The sequence below is a fragment of the Oncorhynchus mykiss genome, chromosome 16 (genome assembly GCF_013265735.2).
Source record: "Oncorhynchus mykiss isolate Arlee chromosome 16, USDA_OmykA_1.1, whole genome shotgun sequence".
NCBI lineage: Eukaryota > Metazoa > Chordata > Actinopteri > Salmoniformes > Salmonidae > Oncorhynchus > Oncorhynchus mykiss.
In genome coordinates, this window is record NC_048580.1 from 2,292,501 (window position 1) to 2,310,519 (window position 18,019).

The 18,019-nt window shown below is 47.1% G+C and overlaps 2 protein-coding genes across 9 annotated transcripts in view; one reads left to right on the forward strand and one right to left on the reverse strand.

Moving 5' to 3' along the window:
* gpatch11 (G patch domain containing 11) overlaps positions 1-2,403 on the reverse strand; it is a 5,444-nt gene extending 3,041 nt beyond the window's left edge. The window contains exons 1-4 of the mRNA XM_036945946.1: positions 2,060-2,403; positions 1,323-1,549; positions 910-951; positions 425-545 (exon numbers count right to left, since the gene is read on the reverse strand). Of these exons, the coding sequence (XP_036801841.1) occupies positions 425-545; positions 910-951; positions 1,323-1,549; positions 2,060-2,109 (440 nt within the window). The 5' untranslated portion in view covers positions 2,110-2,403. The remainder of the gene's footprint in view (positions 1-424; positions 546-909; positions 952-1,322; positions 1,550-2,059) is intronic.
* A 935-nt stretch (positions 2,404-3,338) lies between these two features.
* The window catches only part of heatr5b (HEAT repeat containing 5B), a 275,921-nt gene continuing 261,240 nt past the window's right edge, over positions 3,339-18,019 (forward strand). For all 8 annotated transcript variants that reach the window (XR_005036414.1, XR_005036413.1, XM_036945947.1 and 5 more), the window contains exons 1-7: positions 3,339-3,391; positions 3,912-4,138; positions 4,411-4,622; positions 7,994-8,102; positions 9,733-9,882; positions 10,199-10,370; positions 16,996-17,153. Coding sequence is in view for 6 of the 8 variants with exons in the window: in XM_036945947.1 (XP_036801842.1) it covers positions 4,013-4,138; positions 4,411-4,622; positions 7,994-8,102; positions 9,733-9,882; positions 10,199-10,370; positions 16,996-17,153 (927 nt within the window). In the remaining 2 variants the exon portion in view is untranslated. The remainder of the gene's footprint in view (positions 3,392-3,911; positions 4,139-4,410; positions 4,623-7,993; positions 8,103-9,732; positions 9,883-10,198; positions 10,371-16,995; positions 17,154-18,019) is intronic.

Below are 18,019 nucleotides of genomic sequence, written 5' to 3' on the forward strand. Positions count from 1 at the left end.
CAGCATTAGAACACACGTACACAGCATTAGAACACATGTACACAGCCTTAGAACACATTTGACCAGCACCTGACTGGTGCCATTTGACCAAAGCCAATAGGGAATAGGGTGCCATTAGACCAGAGCCAATAGGGAATAGGATGCCATTAGACCAGAGCCAATAGGGAATAGGGTGCCATTAGACCAAAGCCAATAGGGAATAGGGTGCCATTAGACCAGAGCCAATAGGGAATAGGGTGCCATTAGACCAGAGCCAATAGGGAATAGGTGCCATTAGACCAGAGCCAATAGGGAGCCCTTAGACCAGAACCAATAGGGTGCCATTAGACCAGAGCCAATAGGGTGCCATTAGACCAGAGCCAATAGGGTGCCATTAGACCAGAGCCAATAGGGAACAGGGTGCCATCTGGGACTAGGTCTTTACCTGAAGTCCTCCAGGGACTGCTTCTCATTCTGTTGTTTGGCCCGGGCTTTCTGACGGTAATGTTCAAGTTCCTCCTCCGCTTTCCTCTTCTTCACTCCCTCCATCCCGATGCCCCCTCGGTCTGAGTGATACATAACCACAGGATGATGCAGTATGTTTACAACCATTTCAATAACAGAAGGTAATGTTAGAGATAATGTATTAATTGCATTAGGTAGGCTACATCTCTTCAGAAGGTAATGTAAGAGATAATGTATTAATTTTATTAGGTAGGCTACATCTCGTCAGAAGGTAATGTTAGAGATAATGTATTAATTACATTAGGTAGGCTACATCTCGTCAGAAGGTAATGTTAGAGATAATGTATTAATTACATTAGGTAGGCTACATCTCGTCAGAAGGGAATGTTGATGCATACAATGTATACACTGTCAATGTGTAGGTTAGAATTTACTTACATTTTGGATATAAAAATGAATTCTCACCTGTTTTGATATTTAATGGAATAGGTTCGACTCTTCCCGCCCCTGCAAGAGGGAATAAAGACAGGAATCGATACTTGAAGAAAATCTACCATGTGATGTCAGGTCTGATCGTCATATTGTAACAACTTTATTCCAACACAGCGACCTCGTCAAGGGTTCACATCTCTTAGCGGAACTGCTAAGGTGTTGGGTTGACAGTACCAAAGTGCTGGGTTCAAGTCCCACTCTGGACTACCCCCTGACTTTGCTACAATACTAACTCCATCACTAAAGAGACCTGACTGGCTTAGTTATTGTGATGTCTGGCTTAACTCCTAGCTGAATACATTAAAGTCAGGCATTTATTTCTGAGTTGAACTGATTCAGTTAAGAAGTAATATGATACATTCTGAGTTGAACTGGAGAGGACTAACCCTGCTTCCCCAGGCCTTGTCCAGCTTTGTAGCCCATCTTCTGCAGCAGAGCAAAGCCCTTGTTCTGGTTGCTAATGGTGCTATGCTGTGCCATCTCTCTACTCTCCTGTTCCAACTCTTTAATAGTCTTCTGGCGATTCTTAACGTTCTTCTCCTTGTGAAGCACCTCTTTCCTTAGGGCCTCCTTCACACGCTTCACCATCGGGATACCGGGCTTCACATCTGGTCTGCCAGAGAGATGGGACACAGAGAGAACCTTGCACATAAACGGAGAACTTAGCTATAAACGGAACACACATGTAATAACCAGACAATAGACACTAAATTATATTTTTGGAATATTCTTCTGTGGAATATGTAACTAAATGTGAGGTGAGACAGTCACCTGAAACCCGACGTGCAGGCTTTTGATCCAGCCAATTACTACTACTACTACTACTACTACTTAAATGAATCAGCATGTCTTTGACTAGTTAGCTCGTTAGCTAAATCTGCCTCTCCAACATGTATTCCAAGCAAGAGACCAAGGTATTATGTCGTCTTTATTAATTGCATTTCTATATGCAACCGAACGTTGCCCCTATTCATCTGTGTAGCTAGAAAATTAGCTACGTTAACTAATGTTCCAGTAACTAGCTAGCTAATGGTACCCACCATCACAAACTCGCACTCTGATGTAGCCGTTAGTTACAATTTATTTGCTCACCGTACGGAAACTGAAGGGGGAAAAAACTCACATTTGACTGAGAAAGGCATCAGACATATAATCATCTTCGTCTTCAGCCATGATTGACTTGTAAAACCAAACAAGTGAACTATTGTAGGACTATTATTGTTCAGCTGGCTTTCACCTTTTCTCGGTCGTCACTAACGTTAGTTAAGTTACCACATCCACAATGTCATAATCAGCTAAACCCCGCCGATTTCTACAATTCATCTTCTTAAAATCTAATTTTAAACATAACCTTAAACACACCAAGTTACTGACTTTATGCCTAACACTAACCTTCAATTAAGACCAAAAAGCAATTTTTTGTTTTTATATTTTTTTTTACGACATAGCTAGACAATTTTGACTTTGTGGCTGTGGTAACTAGTGACAACCATTTTCCCTTCGCGAAAAGATTCCGCCTGGAACCTCTGCACATTTGATTGGTTCCGTTTTCATTTGATTGGTTCCGTTTACATGTTGCGCGTCTAAATACTATTTTGGGAAAAAAAATCTGACATAGAAATGTACAAAGGACAGTTGGCTGTGGGTGGGCCAGGGGCGGAGCTAACGCATCACACAAAGCCTAAAATATACTGTTGGTACAGTATTTAATTGTGATAAAATATTTTTCAATTTATTTTGGTAAGGTAAGATAAATGTGTGTTTTTTAATGATTTACATTTGGGAATATGAAATTTGGCCAAAATATTTAATGACATAAAAATGTTTCAAATGGTTTATATCGTAGGTAAACTCTTGTTCAAATATAAATCTACTGTCTGCCACCATAGTCCCGACGACGAATGACGTGTATAACCTATGGTTTTCTGACGTTATTGCTGCATTCATATGCTAGGACCGAGTACCTCGAAAAGTGGAATATATCTGAGTCGATTTGAAGCCTCCGGTCGGCCATATTGGTACTCCCTAGTAGGAAGCAGTCCTCCGTAGGAATGAATGGAATTCTACAGCATTTTAGTTAAATGTTTCAAGAACAAAATGTACATGTATTTAAGTTGTTTTAGTGTGGAAAGTAACATTAGTATTCTCAAAACTATATATTTTAAGGATTTTTAAAAATATATATATATTTTTAAATGTATTTCTGTTTAGCTGACATAATCTAATTTTAAATGATACATTAAGGTGTCTGTAATATAATAAACGTGTCAAAAACGAATGTAGACGTTAATATATGATTTTCTATGGCTTCAAAAATATATATTTTTTAATTGAAGAGTACCAAGATGGCTGCGGGGTGACTTCAAAACAGCGCTCCTGTCATTTCATCATGGTTTATACACCACCGACACAGTTGACGGCAAATGATTCGTCAATGATCTTGGCGACAAAACAGGTAGGACGAGGTTGTTTTTTTGTTTCTGTTTATTTGGTTGATTAAAGCCTACTCTTTATTTACGTCTGTGATTAACTGTATGAAATAGATGTGTTCGTGTAAGGCGTTTGATCGTGAGTTTTTTTAGACATTCATTTGGGTCTAGTAAGCTGTGTGGCAAGTGTCCTGAATGCTAATGTTTACTAGCTGTGCTCCTAACTCTCTTCTATCATTGCAACGTCAGTTTAACATTTTATAAACGTAGTTAGTTAGCCAGATATCAGTTAAATGAGTTGGTTACATAACGGTCCGGTACTGTGAAGCATTGTAACGTTACCAAGTTAATATTTATTTGTGTTAGTAAACACTAACTACTAGCCAATATAGTTGGCAGGTGCGACCACCTCTGACTCTGTAACGTTAGCTTGTAGCTAGCTAGCTACCGTTACATCCTCTTTGCTCTGACGTTTATCATTGGTCTCTTATCTGGCCTGATATATAATACCATTGTGAACATACTCTCTCTCCAATACATTTCCAGAGTTGAGGAGGCTGTATCATTGGGCTCTGTGAGCTGAAGGAGAGGACCCTTTACCCAAAAGCTATCGGCTATTAGCTACCGCTAGCTGGATTACTATCGCCATGGAGTTGGCTCACAGTCTACTTCTGAACGAGGAAGCCCTAGCCCAGATCACTGAGGCTAAGAGACCCGTCTTCATCTTCGAATGGCTTCGCTTCCTGGACAAGGTTCTAGTGGCAGCAAACAAGGTGAGTTGACAGAGAGACGAATTTGCTCACGCTAGCCAATACACCTGTGCTGTCAGTGTTATTCGATTTCATCTATCTGCAACCTACACCTTGTTGATTGTGTGTTTGCGTGCTCTCTGTATTTGTCTGCTCCCCTCCCTCCCCCCCCCCCCCCCTCCCCTCTCACCACCCCTCCCCCCCTCCCCCCTCCCCTCTCACCACCCCTCCCCTCCCCTCTCACCACCCCTCCTCTCCCCTCTCACCACCCCTCCTCTCTCCCACCCCCTTGCCAGGTGGATGTGAAGGAGAAGCAGAAGAAGTTGGTTGAGCAGCTGACAGGGTTGATCAGCAGTGCCCCTGGCCCTCCCACCAGGAAACTGCTAGCGAAGAACCTGGCTACCCTCTACAGCATAGGAGACACTTTCACTGTCTTCCAGACACTGGACAAGTGCAATGACATCATCAAGAGCAAGGATGACACGCCCACTTACCTCCCCACCAAACTGTGAGCTTTTTAGATTCATATATATTTATGCATTAGATGTAGGTCTAAGCATTATATATATATATATGCATACATACATACATACATACAGTGCATTTGGAAAGTATTCAGACCCCTTGACTTTTTCCACATTTTGTTACATAACAGCCTTATTCTGAAATATATATTTTTTTAAACCGCACAATACCCCATAATGACAAATCAAAAAACAGGTTTCTAGTAAATGTTGCAAATGTATTACAAATAAAACACTTAAATATGACATTTACATAATTATTCAGACCCTTTTACTCAGCACTTTGTTGGAGCACATTTGGCAGCGATTACAGCCTCGAGTCTTCTACAAGCTTGCCAAACCTGTTTGGGGAGTTTCTCCCATTATTCTCTTCTCAAACTCTGTCAGGTTGAATGGGGAGCGTCGCTGCACAGCTATTTTCAGGTCTCTCCAGAGATGTTAGATCGGGTTCAAGCCCGGGCGGGGTCTGGCTGGGCCACTCCAGGACATGCAGAGACTTGTCCCGAAGACACTCCTGCGTTGCCTTGGCCTGTCAGCTTAGGGGCATTGTCCTTTTGGAAGGTGAACCTTCACCCCAGTCTGATGTACTGAGCGCTCTGGAGCAGGTTTTCATCAAGGATCTCTGTACATTTCTCTGTTCGTCTTTCCCTTGATCCTGACTAGTCTCTCAGTCCCTGCTGTTGAAAAACATCACCACAGCATGATGCTGCCACCACCATGCTTCACTGTAGGGATGGTGCCAGGTTTCCTCCAGACGTGACGCTTGGCATTCAGGCCAAAGTGTTCAATCTTGGTTTCATCAGACCAGAGAATCTTGTTTCTCATGGTCTGAGAGTCCTTTAGGTGCCTTTTGGCAAACTACAAGCAGGCGGTCATGTGCCTTTTACTGAGGAGTGGCTTCCATCTGGCCACTCTACCATAAAGGCCTGATTGTTGGAGTGCTGCAGAGATGGTTGTCCTTCTGGAAGGTTCTCCCATCTCCGCTGATGAACTCTGGAGTTCTGTCAGAGTGACCATCGGGTTCTTGGTCACCTCCCTGACCAAGGCCCTTCTCCCCTGATTTCTGAGTTTGGCCAGCTCTAGGAAGAGTCTTGGTGGTTCCAAACTTCTTCCATTTAAGAATGATGGAGGCCACTGTGTTCTTGGGGACCTTCAATGCTGCAGAAATGTTTTGTTCCTTTCACCCAGATCTGAGCCTCGACACAATCCTGTCTCGGAGCTCTACGGACAATTCCTTCGACCTCATGGCTTGGTTGTTGCTCTGACATGCACTGTCAACTGTGGGACCTTTATATAGAGACAGGTGTGTGCCTTTCCAAATCATGTCCAATCAATTAAATGTACCACAGGTGGACTCCAATCAAGTTGTAGAAACATCTTAATGATGATCAATGGAAACAGGATGCACCAGAGCTCAATTCCAAGTCTCATAGCAAAGTGTTGGAATACTTATGTAAATAAAGTATTTCTGATTTTTTTATTTTATTACATTTTCCAAAATGTCTTAATCTGTGTTTGCTTTGTCATTATGGGGTATTGTGTGTAGATTGCTAAGGATGTTTTTGTATTTAATCTATTTTAGAATAAGGCTGTAACGTAAAAACATGTTGAAAAAGTCAAGGGGTCTGAATACTTTCCTAATGCACTTAATATACAAACAAAAGTATCTGGACACCCCTTCAAGTGAGTGGATTGAGTGAATATTTCAGCCACACCCGTTGCTGACAGGTGTATCAAATCGAGCACACAGCCATGCAATCTCCATAGACACACATTGGCAGTAGAATGGCCTTACTGAAGAGCTCAGTGACTTTCAATGTGGCACTGTCATAGGATTCCACCTGCTCAACGTGTCAGTTTGTCAAATTTCAGCCCAGAGCTGCCCCGGTCAACTGTAAGTGCTGTTATTGTGAAGTGGAAACCTCTAGGAGCAACAACGTCTCAGCCGCGAAGTGGTAGGCCACAAACTCACAGAATGTAGCGTGTAAAAATCGTCTATCCTCAGTTGCAACACTCACTACAGTTCCTAACTGCCTCTGGAAGCAACGTCAGCACAATAACTGTTCATCGGGATCATCATGAAATGGGTTTCCATGACCGAGCAGCCGCACACAAGTCTAAGATCACCATGCACAATGCCAAGCGTCGGCTGGAGTGGTGTAAAGCTCTCCACCATTGGACTCTGGATCAGTGGAAACACGTTCTCTGGAGTGATAAATCACGCTTCACCATCTGGCAGTCCGATGGATGAATCTGGGTTTGGTAGATGCCAGGAGAACGGTACCTGCCCGATTGCATAGTGGCAACTGTAAAGTTTGGTGGAGGAGGAATAACGGTCTGGGTCTGTTTTTCATGGTTCGGGCCCCTTAGTTCCAGTGAAGGGAAATCTTAACGCTACAGCATTCAATGACATTCTAGACGATTCTATGCTTCCAACTTTGTGTTAACAGTTTGGGGAAGGCCTTTCCTGTTTCAGCATGACAATGCCCTCGTGCACATAGCGAGGTCCATACAGAAATGGTTTGTCGAGATCGGTGTGGAAGAACTTGACTGGCCTGCACAGAGCCCTGACCTCAACCCCATCGAACACCTTCGGGATGAATTGGAAAGCCGACTGCGATCCAGGCATCATGACCAACACATCAGTCCCCGCAGCAATGTTCCAACATCTAGTGGAAAGCCTTCCCAGAAGAGTGGAGGCTGTTATAGCAGCAATGTTCCAACATCTAGTGGAAAGCCTTCCCAGAAGACTGGAGGCTGTTATAGCGGCAATGTTCCAACATCTAGTGGAAAGCCTTCCCAGAAGAGTGGAGGCTGTTATAGCAGCAATGTTCCTACATCTAGTGGAAAGCCTTCCCAGAAGAGTGGAGGCTGTTATAGCAGCAATGTTCCAACATCTAGTGGAAAGCCTTCCCAGAAGACTGGAGGCTGTTATAGCGGCAATGTTCCTACATCTAGTGGAAAGCCTTCCCAGAAGAGTGGAGGCTGTTATAGCAGCAATATTCCAACATCTAGTGGAAAGCCTTCCCAGAATAGTGAAGGCTGTTATAGCAGCAATGTTCCTACATCTAGTGGAAAGCCTTCCCAGAAGAGTGGAGGCTGTTATAGCAGCAACGTTCCAACATCTAATGGAAAGCCTTCCCAGAAGACTGGAGGCTGTTATAGCAGCAATGTTCCTACATCTAGTGGAAAGCCTTCCCAGAAGAGTGGAGGCTACTGTCTGTCTAACCGGGTACTGTCTGTCTGATCCGGTACTGTCTGTCTGACCGGGTGTGAGTGGGTAAAGAATAGCTTCCAGTCTATAATTGAGTGGTAATGAACTCCTCTGTTCGGCTCATCGTGGTTTGTTTTGCAGAGCTGCTGTGGCCTGTGTTGGGTCCTTCTATGAGAAGATGGGGAGGATGCTGGGAAGTTCCTTTCCCGACACCATCTCCAACATGCTGAAAGCACTGAAGACTGCAGAGGTGAGGGCTTCCTGGGTTTTATAGAGCAGGGGTAAGGGCTTCCCGGGTTTTATAGAGCAGGGGTATGGGCTTCCTGGGTTTTATAGAGCAGGGGTAAGGGCTTCCTGGGTTTTATAGAGCAGGGGTATGGGCTTTCTGGGTTTTATAGAGCAGGGGTATGGGCTTCCTGGGTTTTATAGAGAAGGGGTAAGGGCTTCCTGGGTTTTATAGAGCAGGGGTAAGGACTTCCCGGGTTTTATAGAGCAGGGGTAAGGGCTTCCCGGGTTTTATAGAGCAGGGGTAAGGGCTTCCTGGGTTTTATAGAGCAGGGGTAAGGGCTTTCCGGGTTTCATAGAGCAGGGGTAAGGGCTTCCCGGGTTTTATAGAGCAGGGGTAAGGGCTTCCCGGGTTTTATAGAGCAGGGGTAAGGGCTTCCTGGGTTTTATAGAGCAGGGGTAAGGGCTTCCCGGGTTTTATAGAGCAGGGGTAAGGGCTTCCTGGGTTTTATAGAGCAGGGGTAAGGGCTTTCCGGGTTTTATAGAGCAGGGGTAAGGGCTTCCCGGGTTTTATAGAGCAGGGGTAAGGGCTTCCCGGGTTTTATAGAGCAGGGGTAAGGGCTTCCTGGGTTTTATAGAGCAGGGGTAAGGGCTTCCTAGAAGCTCATAACACTTCTTATCATGGTATTCTGACTTGCTTATTTAAATAAATAAATAAATACATTCTAGGATCACCAGGAGTATCTCTATTGTTGCTCAGAACAATGTACAGTTCATCTTGGCAACAACATAGATAGACTTCGATTGACTTGTATGTAATGCCACCCCATTTGCCCTCCTCTCCTCACTCCTCCTCCCTATCATCCCCTCCTCCTCCTCTGTCTCATCCCCTCGCCTCTCATCCCCTCGCCTCTCATCCCCCTCGCCTCTCATCCCCCTCGCCTCTCATCCCCCTCGCCTCTCATCCCCCTCGCCTCTCATCCCCCTCGCCTCTCATCCCCCTCGCCTCTCATCCCCCTGCCTCTCATCCCCTCGCCTCTCATCCCCTCGCCTCTCATCCCCTCGCCTCTCATCCCCTCGCCTCTCATCCCCTCGCCTCTCATCCCCCTCGCCTCTCATCCCCCTCATCCCCCTCGCCTCTCATCCCCCTCGCCTCTCATCCCCCTCGCCTCTCATCCCCCTCGCCTCTCATCCCCCTCGCCTCTCATCCCCTCGCCTCTCATCCCTCCCCTCTCTCTCATCCCTCCCCTCTCTCTCATCCCCCTCTCCCCTCTCATCCCTCCCCTCTCTCTCATCCCCTCCTCTCTCATCCCTCCCCTCTCTCTCATCCCCTCCTCTCTCTCATCCCCTTCTCCTCCTCTCTCTCATATCTCTCCTCTCATCCCCTCCACCTCCTCTCTCATCCCCTCCACCTCCTCTCCCATCCCTCTCATCCCCTCCACCTCCTCTCCCATCCCTCTCATCCCCTCCTCCTCCTCTCCCATCCCTCTCATCCCCTCCTCCTCCTCTCCCATCCCTCTCATCCCCTCCTCCCTCTCTCTCATCCCTCTCCTCTCATCCCCTCCTCCTCCTCTCTCTCTCATATCTCCCCTCTCATCTCCTCCTCTCTCGCTCATATCTCCCCTCTCATCCCCTCCTCCTCCCTCTGTCTCCAGTCCCAGGGTCGTAGTGAGATTCTACTCAGTCTACAGAAGGTGTTGAATGGTCTTGGTGGAGCAGCAGCCTCTTGCCATAGAGACATCTATAAGAACGCTCGTTCCCTACTCACAGACCGCTCCATGGCTGTGCGCTGTGCTGTAGCTAAGGTTAGTGAATACTGTGCAACAGTCCACATTGTGAAAGGGCTCAGATATAATGATAAGCATCGGTTGGCGGGAGAGGCGATGGCCATCGGTTGGCGGGAGAGGCGATGGCCATCGGCTGGCGGGAGAGGCGATGGCCATCGGCTGGCGGGAGAGGCGATGGCCATCGGCTGGCGCGTTCAAGTGGACCACATAGCAGGGGAACGTATCTACTCTGTGCTTCAAGGCCCTGGAAGGATCTAACGATTAACTCGGTCTCTCTGTCTCTCTCTTTCTGTCTCGCTCTTTCTTTCTCTCACTCTGTCCTCTCTGTCTATAGTGTCTGCTAGAGCTGCAGAATGAGGCTGTATTCATGTGGACCGCCGAGCTGGAGAACGTAGCTACTCTGTGCTTCAAGGCCCTGGAAGGATCGAACTATGGAGTGAGGGTAGCCGTATCCAAACTACTAGGAACCGTCATGGCCACGGCCCTGATGCCCAAACAAGCTGCAGGTTAGGAGCACACTCTAATGGGGTTTCCTTTGTCAGGTTTGATATGTTAGTCATTTAGCTGACACTCTTATCCAGAGCCAATAACAGTTAGTGTATTCATCTGCTGTGGGATTAATCGAGGGGCTCTCTGATGGGTCTCGTTGATAATGTCGAGGGGCTCTCTGATGGGTCTCGTTGATAATGTCGAGGGGCTCTCTGATGGGTCTCGTTGATAATGTCGAGGGGCTCTCTGATGGGTCTCGTTGATAATGTCGAGGGGCTCTCTGATGGGTCTCGTTGATAATGTCGAGGGGCTCTCTGATGGGTCTCGTTGATAATGTCGAGGGGCTCTCTGATGGGTCTCGTTGATAATGTCGAGGGGCTCTCTGATGGGTCTCGTTGATAATGTCGAGGGGCTCTCTGATGGGTCTCAGTGGGGGGGTTTGAGATCCCAGTGGGGGGGTTTGAGATCCCAGTGGGGGGGTTTGAGATCCCAGTGGGGGGGGTTTGAGATCCCAGTGTGAGGTGGGGGGTTGAGATCCCGGTGGGGGTGTGGGGGGTTGAGATCCCAGCGTGAGGTGGGGGGGTGGGTTGAGATCCCAGTGTGAGGTGGGGGGGAGTTGAGATCCCAGTGTCAAGTGGGGGGGAGTTGAGATCCCAGTGTGAGGTGGGGGGGGGTTGAGATCCCAGTGTGAGGTGGGGGGGTGGGTTGAGATCCCAGTGTGAGGTGGGGGGGTGGGTTGAGATCCCAGTGTGATTTGGGGGGGTGGGTTGAGATCCCAGTGTGAGGTGGGGGGGTGGGTTGAGATCCCAGTGTGAGGTGGGGGGGTGGGTTGAGATCCCAGTGTGAGGTGGGGGGGTGGGTTGAGATCCCAGTGTGAGGTGGGGGGGTGGGTCGAGATCCCAGTGTGGGGGGGTGGGTCGAGATCCCAGTGTCAGGTGGGGGGGTGGGTCGAGATCCCAGTGTCAGGTTGGGGGGTGGGGGGGGTTGAGATCCCAGTGGAGGGGGGGGGGGGGGGGGGGTTGAGATCCCAGTGTGAGGTGGGGGGGTGGGTCGAGATCCCAGTGTGAGGTGGGGGGGTGGGTCGAGATCCCAGTGTCAGGTTGGGGGGTGGGGGGGGTTGAGATCCCAGGTGTGAGGGGGGGGAGTTGAGATCCCAGTGTCAGGTTGGGGGGTGGGTTGAGATCCCAGTGTCAGGTGGGGGGGGTGGGGGGGGTTGAGATCCCAGTGGGGGGGGGGGGAGTTGAGATCCCAGTGTCAGGTGGGGGGGGTGGGGGGGGTTGAGATCCCAGTGTCAGGTGGGGGGGGTGGGGGGGGTTGAGATCCCAGTGTCAGGTTGGGAGGTGGGTTGAGATCCCAGTGTCAGGTGGGGGGGTGGGGGGGGTTGAGATCCCAGTGTCAGGTTGGGGGGTGGGTTGAGATCCCAGTGTCAGGTGGGGGGGTGGGGGGGGGTTGAGATCCCAGTGTCAGGTTGGGGGGTGGGTTGAGATCCCAGTGTCAGGTGGGGGGGTGGGGGGGGTTGAGATCCCAGTGTCAGGTGGGGGGGGGGGGGGGTTGAGTTCCCAGTGGGGGGGGGGGGGTAGTAGAGATCCCAGTGGGGGGTGGGGGGGTTGAGATCCCAGGTGTGAGGTGGGGGGGGTTGAGATCCCAGTCGGGGGGGGGGGGGGGGGGGGTGAGATCCCAGTCGGGGGGGGGGGGGGGGGTTGAGATCCCAGGTGTGAGGTGGGGGGGGGGTTGAGATCCCAGTCGGGGGGGGGTTGAGATCCCAGGTGTGAGGTGGGGGGGGTTGAGATCCCAGTGGGGGGGGGGGGTTGAGATTTTGTTACGGTACAGCCTTATTCTAAAATAAATTAAATAATAGTTTTTCTACATGAATCTACACACACATAATGACAATGTAAAAATAGCTTTTTAGACATTTTTGCAGATGTATTAAAAGCAGAAATGTAAATACGCTGTAAGTATTCAGACAGTTTGCTATGAGACTCGGAATTGAGCTCCGGTGCATCCTGTTACCATTGATCATCCCTGAGATGTTTCTACAACTTGATTGGAGTCCAACTGTGGTAAAAATCTATTTATTGGACATGATTTGGAAAGGCACACACCTGTCTATATAAAGGTCCCACAGTTGACAGTGCATGTTAGAGCAATAACCAAGACATGAGGAACAAGGAATTGTTCGTAGAGCTCCGAGACAGGATTCTGTCGAGGCACAGATCTGGGGAAAGGTACCAAGAAAATGTCTGCAGCATTGAAGGTCCCCAAGAACACAGTGGCCTCCATCATTCTTAAATTGAAGAAGTTTGGAACCACCAAGACTATTGCTAGAGCTGGCCGCCCAGCCAAACTGAGCAATCGGGGGAGAAGGGCCTTGGTCAGGGAGGTGACCAAGAACCTGACCTGACAGAGCTCCAGAGTTCCTCTGTTGAGATGGGAGAACAACCATCTCTTCAGCACTCCACCAATCAGGCCTTTATGGTAGAGTGGCCAGACAGAAGCCACTCCTCAGTAAAAGGCACCTGACAGCCTGCCTGGCGTTTGCCAAAAGGTACCTAAAGGACCCTGAGACCGTGAGAAACCAGAATCTCTGGTCTGATGACACCACGGCTGAACTCTTTTGTCTTAATGCCAAGTGTCACATCTAGAGGAAACCTGGCACCATCCCTACGGTGAGGCATGGTGGTGGGAGCGTCATGCTGTGGGGATGTTTTTCAGTGCCTGGGACTGGGAGACAAGTTCGGATCGAGGGAAAGATGAACGGAGCAAAGTACAGAGAGATCCTTGATGAAAACCTGCTCCAGACTCAGACTGTAGCGAAGGTTCACCTTCCAACAGGACAACGACTCTAAGCACACAGCCAAGACAACACCGGAGTGGCTTTGGGACAAATCTCTGAATGTCCATGAGTGGCCCAGCCAGAGCCCGGACTTGAATCCGATCTAACTTCTCTGGAGAGAACTGAAAATAGATGTGCAGTGTCACTCCCCATCCAACCTGACAGAGCTTGAGAGGATCTGCAGAGAAGAATAGGAGAAACTCTCCAAATACAGGTGTGCCAAGCGTTTAACATCATACCCAAGAAGACTCAAGGCTGTAATTACTGCCAAATGTGCTTCAAACAAAGTACTGAGTAAAGGGTCTGAATACCTAAAAAACGTGATATTTCAGTTTTTTTTATTTTGAAACATTTCAAACCAACTGGTTTTGGCTTTGTCATTATGGGGTATTGTGATGTCATTATGGGGTATTGTGATGTCATTATGGGGTATTGTGATGTCATTATGGGGTATTGTGATGTCATTATGGGGCATAGTGATGTCATTATGGGGCATAGTGATGTCATTATGGGGCATTGTGATGTCATTATGGGGCATTGTGATGTCATTATGGGGCATTGTGATGTCATTATGGGGCATTGTGATGTCATTATGGGGCATTGTGTGTAGATTATGGAGGAAAAACATATTTTACTCAATTTTAGAATAAGGCTGTAACATAACAAAATGTGGAAAAAGTCAAGGGGTCTGAATACTTTGTGAATACTCTGCACATGTAACAATGAATAATACGAAATATTTTATTTTTAATTATAATGTTTTATTTTTTATAACGGGCTGCCAGTTGGGGAACTCTGCTGTTACTTTTTGAAATGGATAGTTTACTCTGACCACAGACTAACATGGTTTTCCTCCAGCCTTGGCTCTAGTTTATTCGTGGTTTTCCTCCAGCCTTGGCTCTAGTTTATTCGTGGTTTTCCTCCAGCCTTGGCTCTAGTTTATTCGTGGTTTTCCTCCAGCCTTGGCTCTAGTTTATTCATGGTTTTCCTCCAGCCTTGGCTCTAGTTTATTCATGGTTTTCCTCCAGCCTTGGCTCTAGTTTATTCATGTTTTTCCTCCAGCCTTGGCTCTAGTTTATTCATGGTTTTCCTCCAGCCTTGGCTCTAGTTTATTCATGGTTTTCCTCCAGCCTTGGCTCTAGTTTATTCATGGTTTTCCTCCAGCCTTGGCTCTAGTTTATTCATGGTTTTCCTCCAGCCTTGGCTCTAGTTTATTCATGGTTTTCCTCCAGCCTTGGCTCTAGTTTATTCATGGTTTTCCTCCAGCCTTGGCTCTAGTTTATTCATGGTTTTCCTCCAGCCTTGGCTCTAGTTTATTCATGGTTTTCCTCCAGCCTTGGCTCTAGTTTATTCATGGTTTTCCTCCAGCCTTGGCTCTAGTTTATTCGTGGTTTTCTTCCAGCCTTGGCTCTAGTTTATTCGTGGTTTTCCTCCAGCCTTGGCTCTAGTTTATTCGTGGTTTTCCTCCAGCTTTGGCTCTAGTTTATTCGTGGTTTTCCTCCAGCCTTGGCTCTAGTTTATTCGTGGTTTTCCTCCAGCCTTGGCTCTAGTTTATTCGTGGTTTTCCTCCAGCCTTGGCTCTAGTTTATTCGTGGTTTTCCTCCAGCCTTGGCTCTAGTTTATTCATGGTTTTCCTCCAGCCTTGGCTCTAGTTTATTCATGGTTTTCCTCCAGCCTTGGCTCTAGTTTATTCATGGTTTTCCTCCAGCCTTGGCTCTAGTTTATTCATGGTTTTCCTCCAGCCGTGGCTCTAGTTTATTCATGGTTTTCCTCCAGCCTTGGCTCTAGTTTATTCATGGTTTTCCTCCAGCCTTGGCTCTAGTTTATTCGTGGTTTTCCTCCAGCCTTGGCTCTAGTTTATTCGTGGTTTTCCTCCAGCCTTGGCTCTAGTTTATTCGTGGTTTTCCTCCAGCCTTGGCTCTAGTTTATTCGTGGTTTTCCTCCAGCCTTGGCTCTAGTTTATTCGTGGTTTTCCTCCAGCCTTGGCTCTAGTTTATTCGTGGTTTTCCTCCAGCCTTGGCTCTAGTTTATTTGTGGTTTTCCTCCAGCCTTGGCTCTAGTTTATTCATGGTTTTCCTCCAGCCTTGGCTCTAGTTTATTCGTGGTTTTCCTCCAGCCTTGGCTCTAGTTTATTCGTGGTTTTCCTCCAGCCTTGGCTCTAGTTTATTCGTGGTTTTCCTCCAGCCTTGGCTCTAGTTTATTCGTGGTTTTCCTCCAGCCTTGGCTCTAGTTTATTCGTGGTTTTCCTCCAGCCTTGGCTCTAGTTTATTCGTGGTTTTCCTCCAGCCTTGGCTCTAGTTTATTCGTGGTTTTCCTCCAGCCTTGGCTCTAGTTTATTTGTGGTTTTCCTCCAGCCTTGGCTCTAGTTTATTCGTGGTTTTCCTCCAGCCTTGGCTCTAGTTTATTCGTGGTTTTCCTCCAGCCTTGGCTCTAGTTTATTTGTGGTTTTCCTCCAGCCTTGGCTCTAGTTTATTCATGGTTTTCCTCCAGCCTTGGCTCTAGTTTATTCGTGGTTTTCCTCCAGCCTTGGCTCTAGTTTATTCATGGTTTTCCTCCAGCCTTGGCTCTAGTTTATTCATGGTTTTCCTCCAGCCTTGGCTCTAGTTTATTCAAGAAAGCCGTTTTTGGATATTTAGTTTCCATTCAACACTTAATAGCCATATTTTGTTACGGTTAGCATCCTTAGTAACACTTAACATTAAACTGTTCTTGTGCCTGTGTAATAAACATATAATTATAATATAAATATCTATGTAGCAATGTTATTGTAATAATGAAAGTTACTACACAAGTATAGGAACTGGATGTCAAGTTACATGATTACCTTGTGTCTTACTCATTATTAAAATATATGTCTTATTTTAATAATGACTAAGACATATATTTTAATAATTAGTATATGTCTTACTCGTTATTAAAATATATGTCTTACTCGTTATTAAAATATATGTCTTAGTCATTATTAAAATATATGTCTTACTCATTATTAAAATATATGTCTTACTCATTATTAAAATATATGTCTTACTCATTATTAAAATATATGTCTTACTCGTTATTAAAATATGTCTTACTCATTATTAAAATATATGTCTTAGTCATTATTAAAATATATGTCTTACTCATTATTAAAATATATGTCTTACTCGTTATTAAAATATATGTCTTACTCATTATTAAAATGTCATTTTGAAGCTGCAGAAGTGGTGCTTTCCTAATGCTGCGGTGTTTCCATGTTCCTCGTGTATTTCATTCTAGGCTATAGACTATATTAACATTCACAAACGGAGCCCTCCAAACTCTGTGCTGACTGACGATCATATCTCAGAGCCCTCCAAACCCTGTGCTGACTGACGATCATATCTCAGAGCCCTCCAAACCCTGTGCTGACTGACGATCATATCTCAGAGCCCTCCAAACCCTGTGCTGACTGACGATCATATCTCAGAGCCCTCCAAACCCTGTGCTGACTGACGATCATATCTCAGAGCCCTCCAAACCCTGTGCTGACTGACGATCATATCTCAGAGCCCTCCAAACCCTGTGCTGACTGACGATCATATCTCAGAGCCCTCCAAACCCTGTGCTTAACGTTCGTATATATTTAGACTCATTCAACTAACTGTTTTTGGTTCTTCATGAAATATCATATAAATATTTTGTTTTCAAAAAAACTTGCATATATTCTTGCATATACACCTCATCATCATCATCATCATCATCATTATTATACTGGCTTTTACAAGGTCCCCCTCCCCCCCCGACCTCTGACCTCTGTCCCTATGCTATGTTACCGCCTCCTCTAGTGATGCGTCAGAACGTGAAACGCGCCACGCTAGACGAGGTGTTGGAGCTGATGGCTACAGGCTTCCTAAGAGGGGGGTCTGGCTTCCTGAAGAGCGGGGGGGAGATGCTGAAGGGAGGGGGCTCTGTCAGCAGGGAGGTGCGGGTGGGAGTCACACAGGTACGTAGATGTCCCTCCCGTTTGGGTAGGTTGTTGAATAATAACGTGCTTGTTTGAGATGGACGACATCGCTGTCCGACTGGAGAATCACAGATCTACAAATCACATTCATCCCCAGTAACTAATCATTATGTGATGAAGAGGAGTGATTCTGCACAGTCAGACAGCTCAAACTGATCCCCTCAAACACGCTGATTGGTGTGTGTGTGCTACCAGTGATATTGGTGTGTGTGTGCTACCAGTGATATTGGTGTGTGTGTGCTACCAGTGATATTGGTGTGTGTGTGCTACCAGTGATATTGGTGTGTGTGTGCTACCAGTGATATTGGTGTGTGTGTGCTACCAGTGATATTGGTGTGTGTGTGCTACCAGTGATATTGGTGTGTGTGGTACCAGTGATATTGGTGTGTGTGTGTGTGGTATGTGTGGTACCAGTGATGTTGGGGGTTGTGGTACCAGTGATGTTAGGGGGTGTGGTACCAGTGATGTTAGGGGTTGTGGTACCAGTGATGCTGGGGGGTGTGGTACCAGTGATGTTGGGGGGTGTGGTACCAGTGATGTTGGGGGGTGTGGTACCAGTGATGTTGGGGGGTGTGGTACCAGTGATGTTGGGGGGTGTGGTACCAGTGATGTTGGGGGGGGTGTGGTACCAGTGATGTTGGGGGGGGTGTGGTACCAGTGATGTTGGGGGGGGTGTGGTACCAGTGATGTTGGGGGGTGTGTGGTACCAGTGATGTTGGGGTGTGTGGTACCAGTGATGTTGGGGGGGTGGTGGTACCAGTGATGTTGGGGGGGTGGTGGTACCAGTGATGTTGGGGGGTGTGGTACCAGTGATGTTGGGGGGTGTGGTACCAGTGATGTTGGGG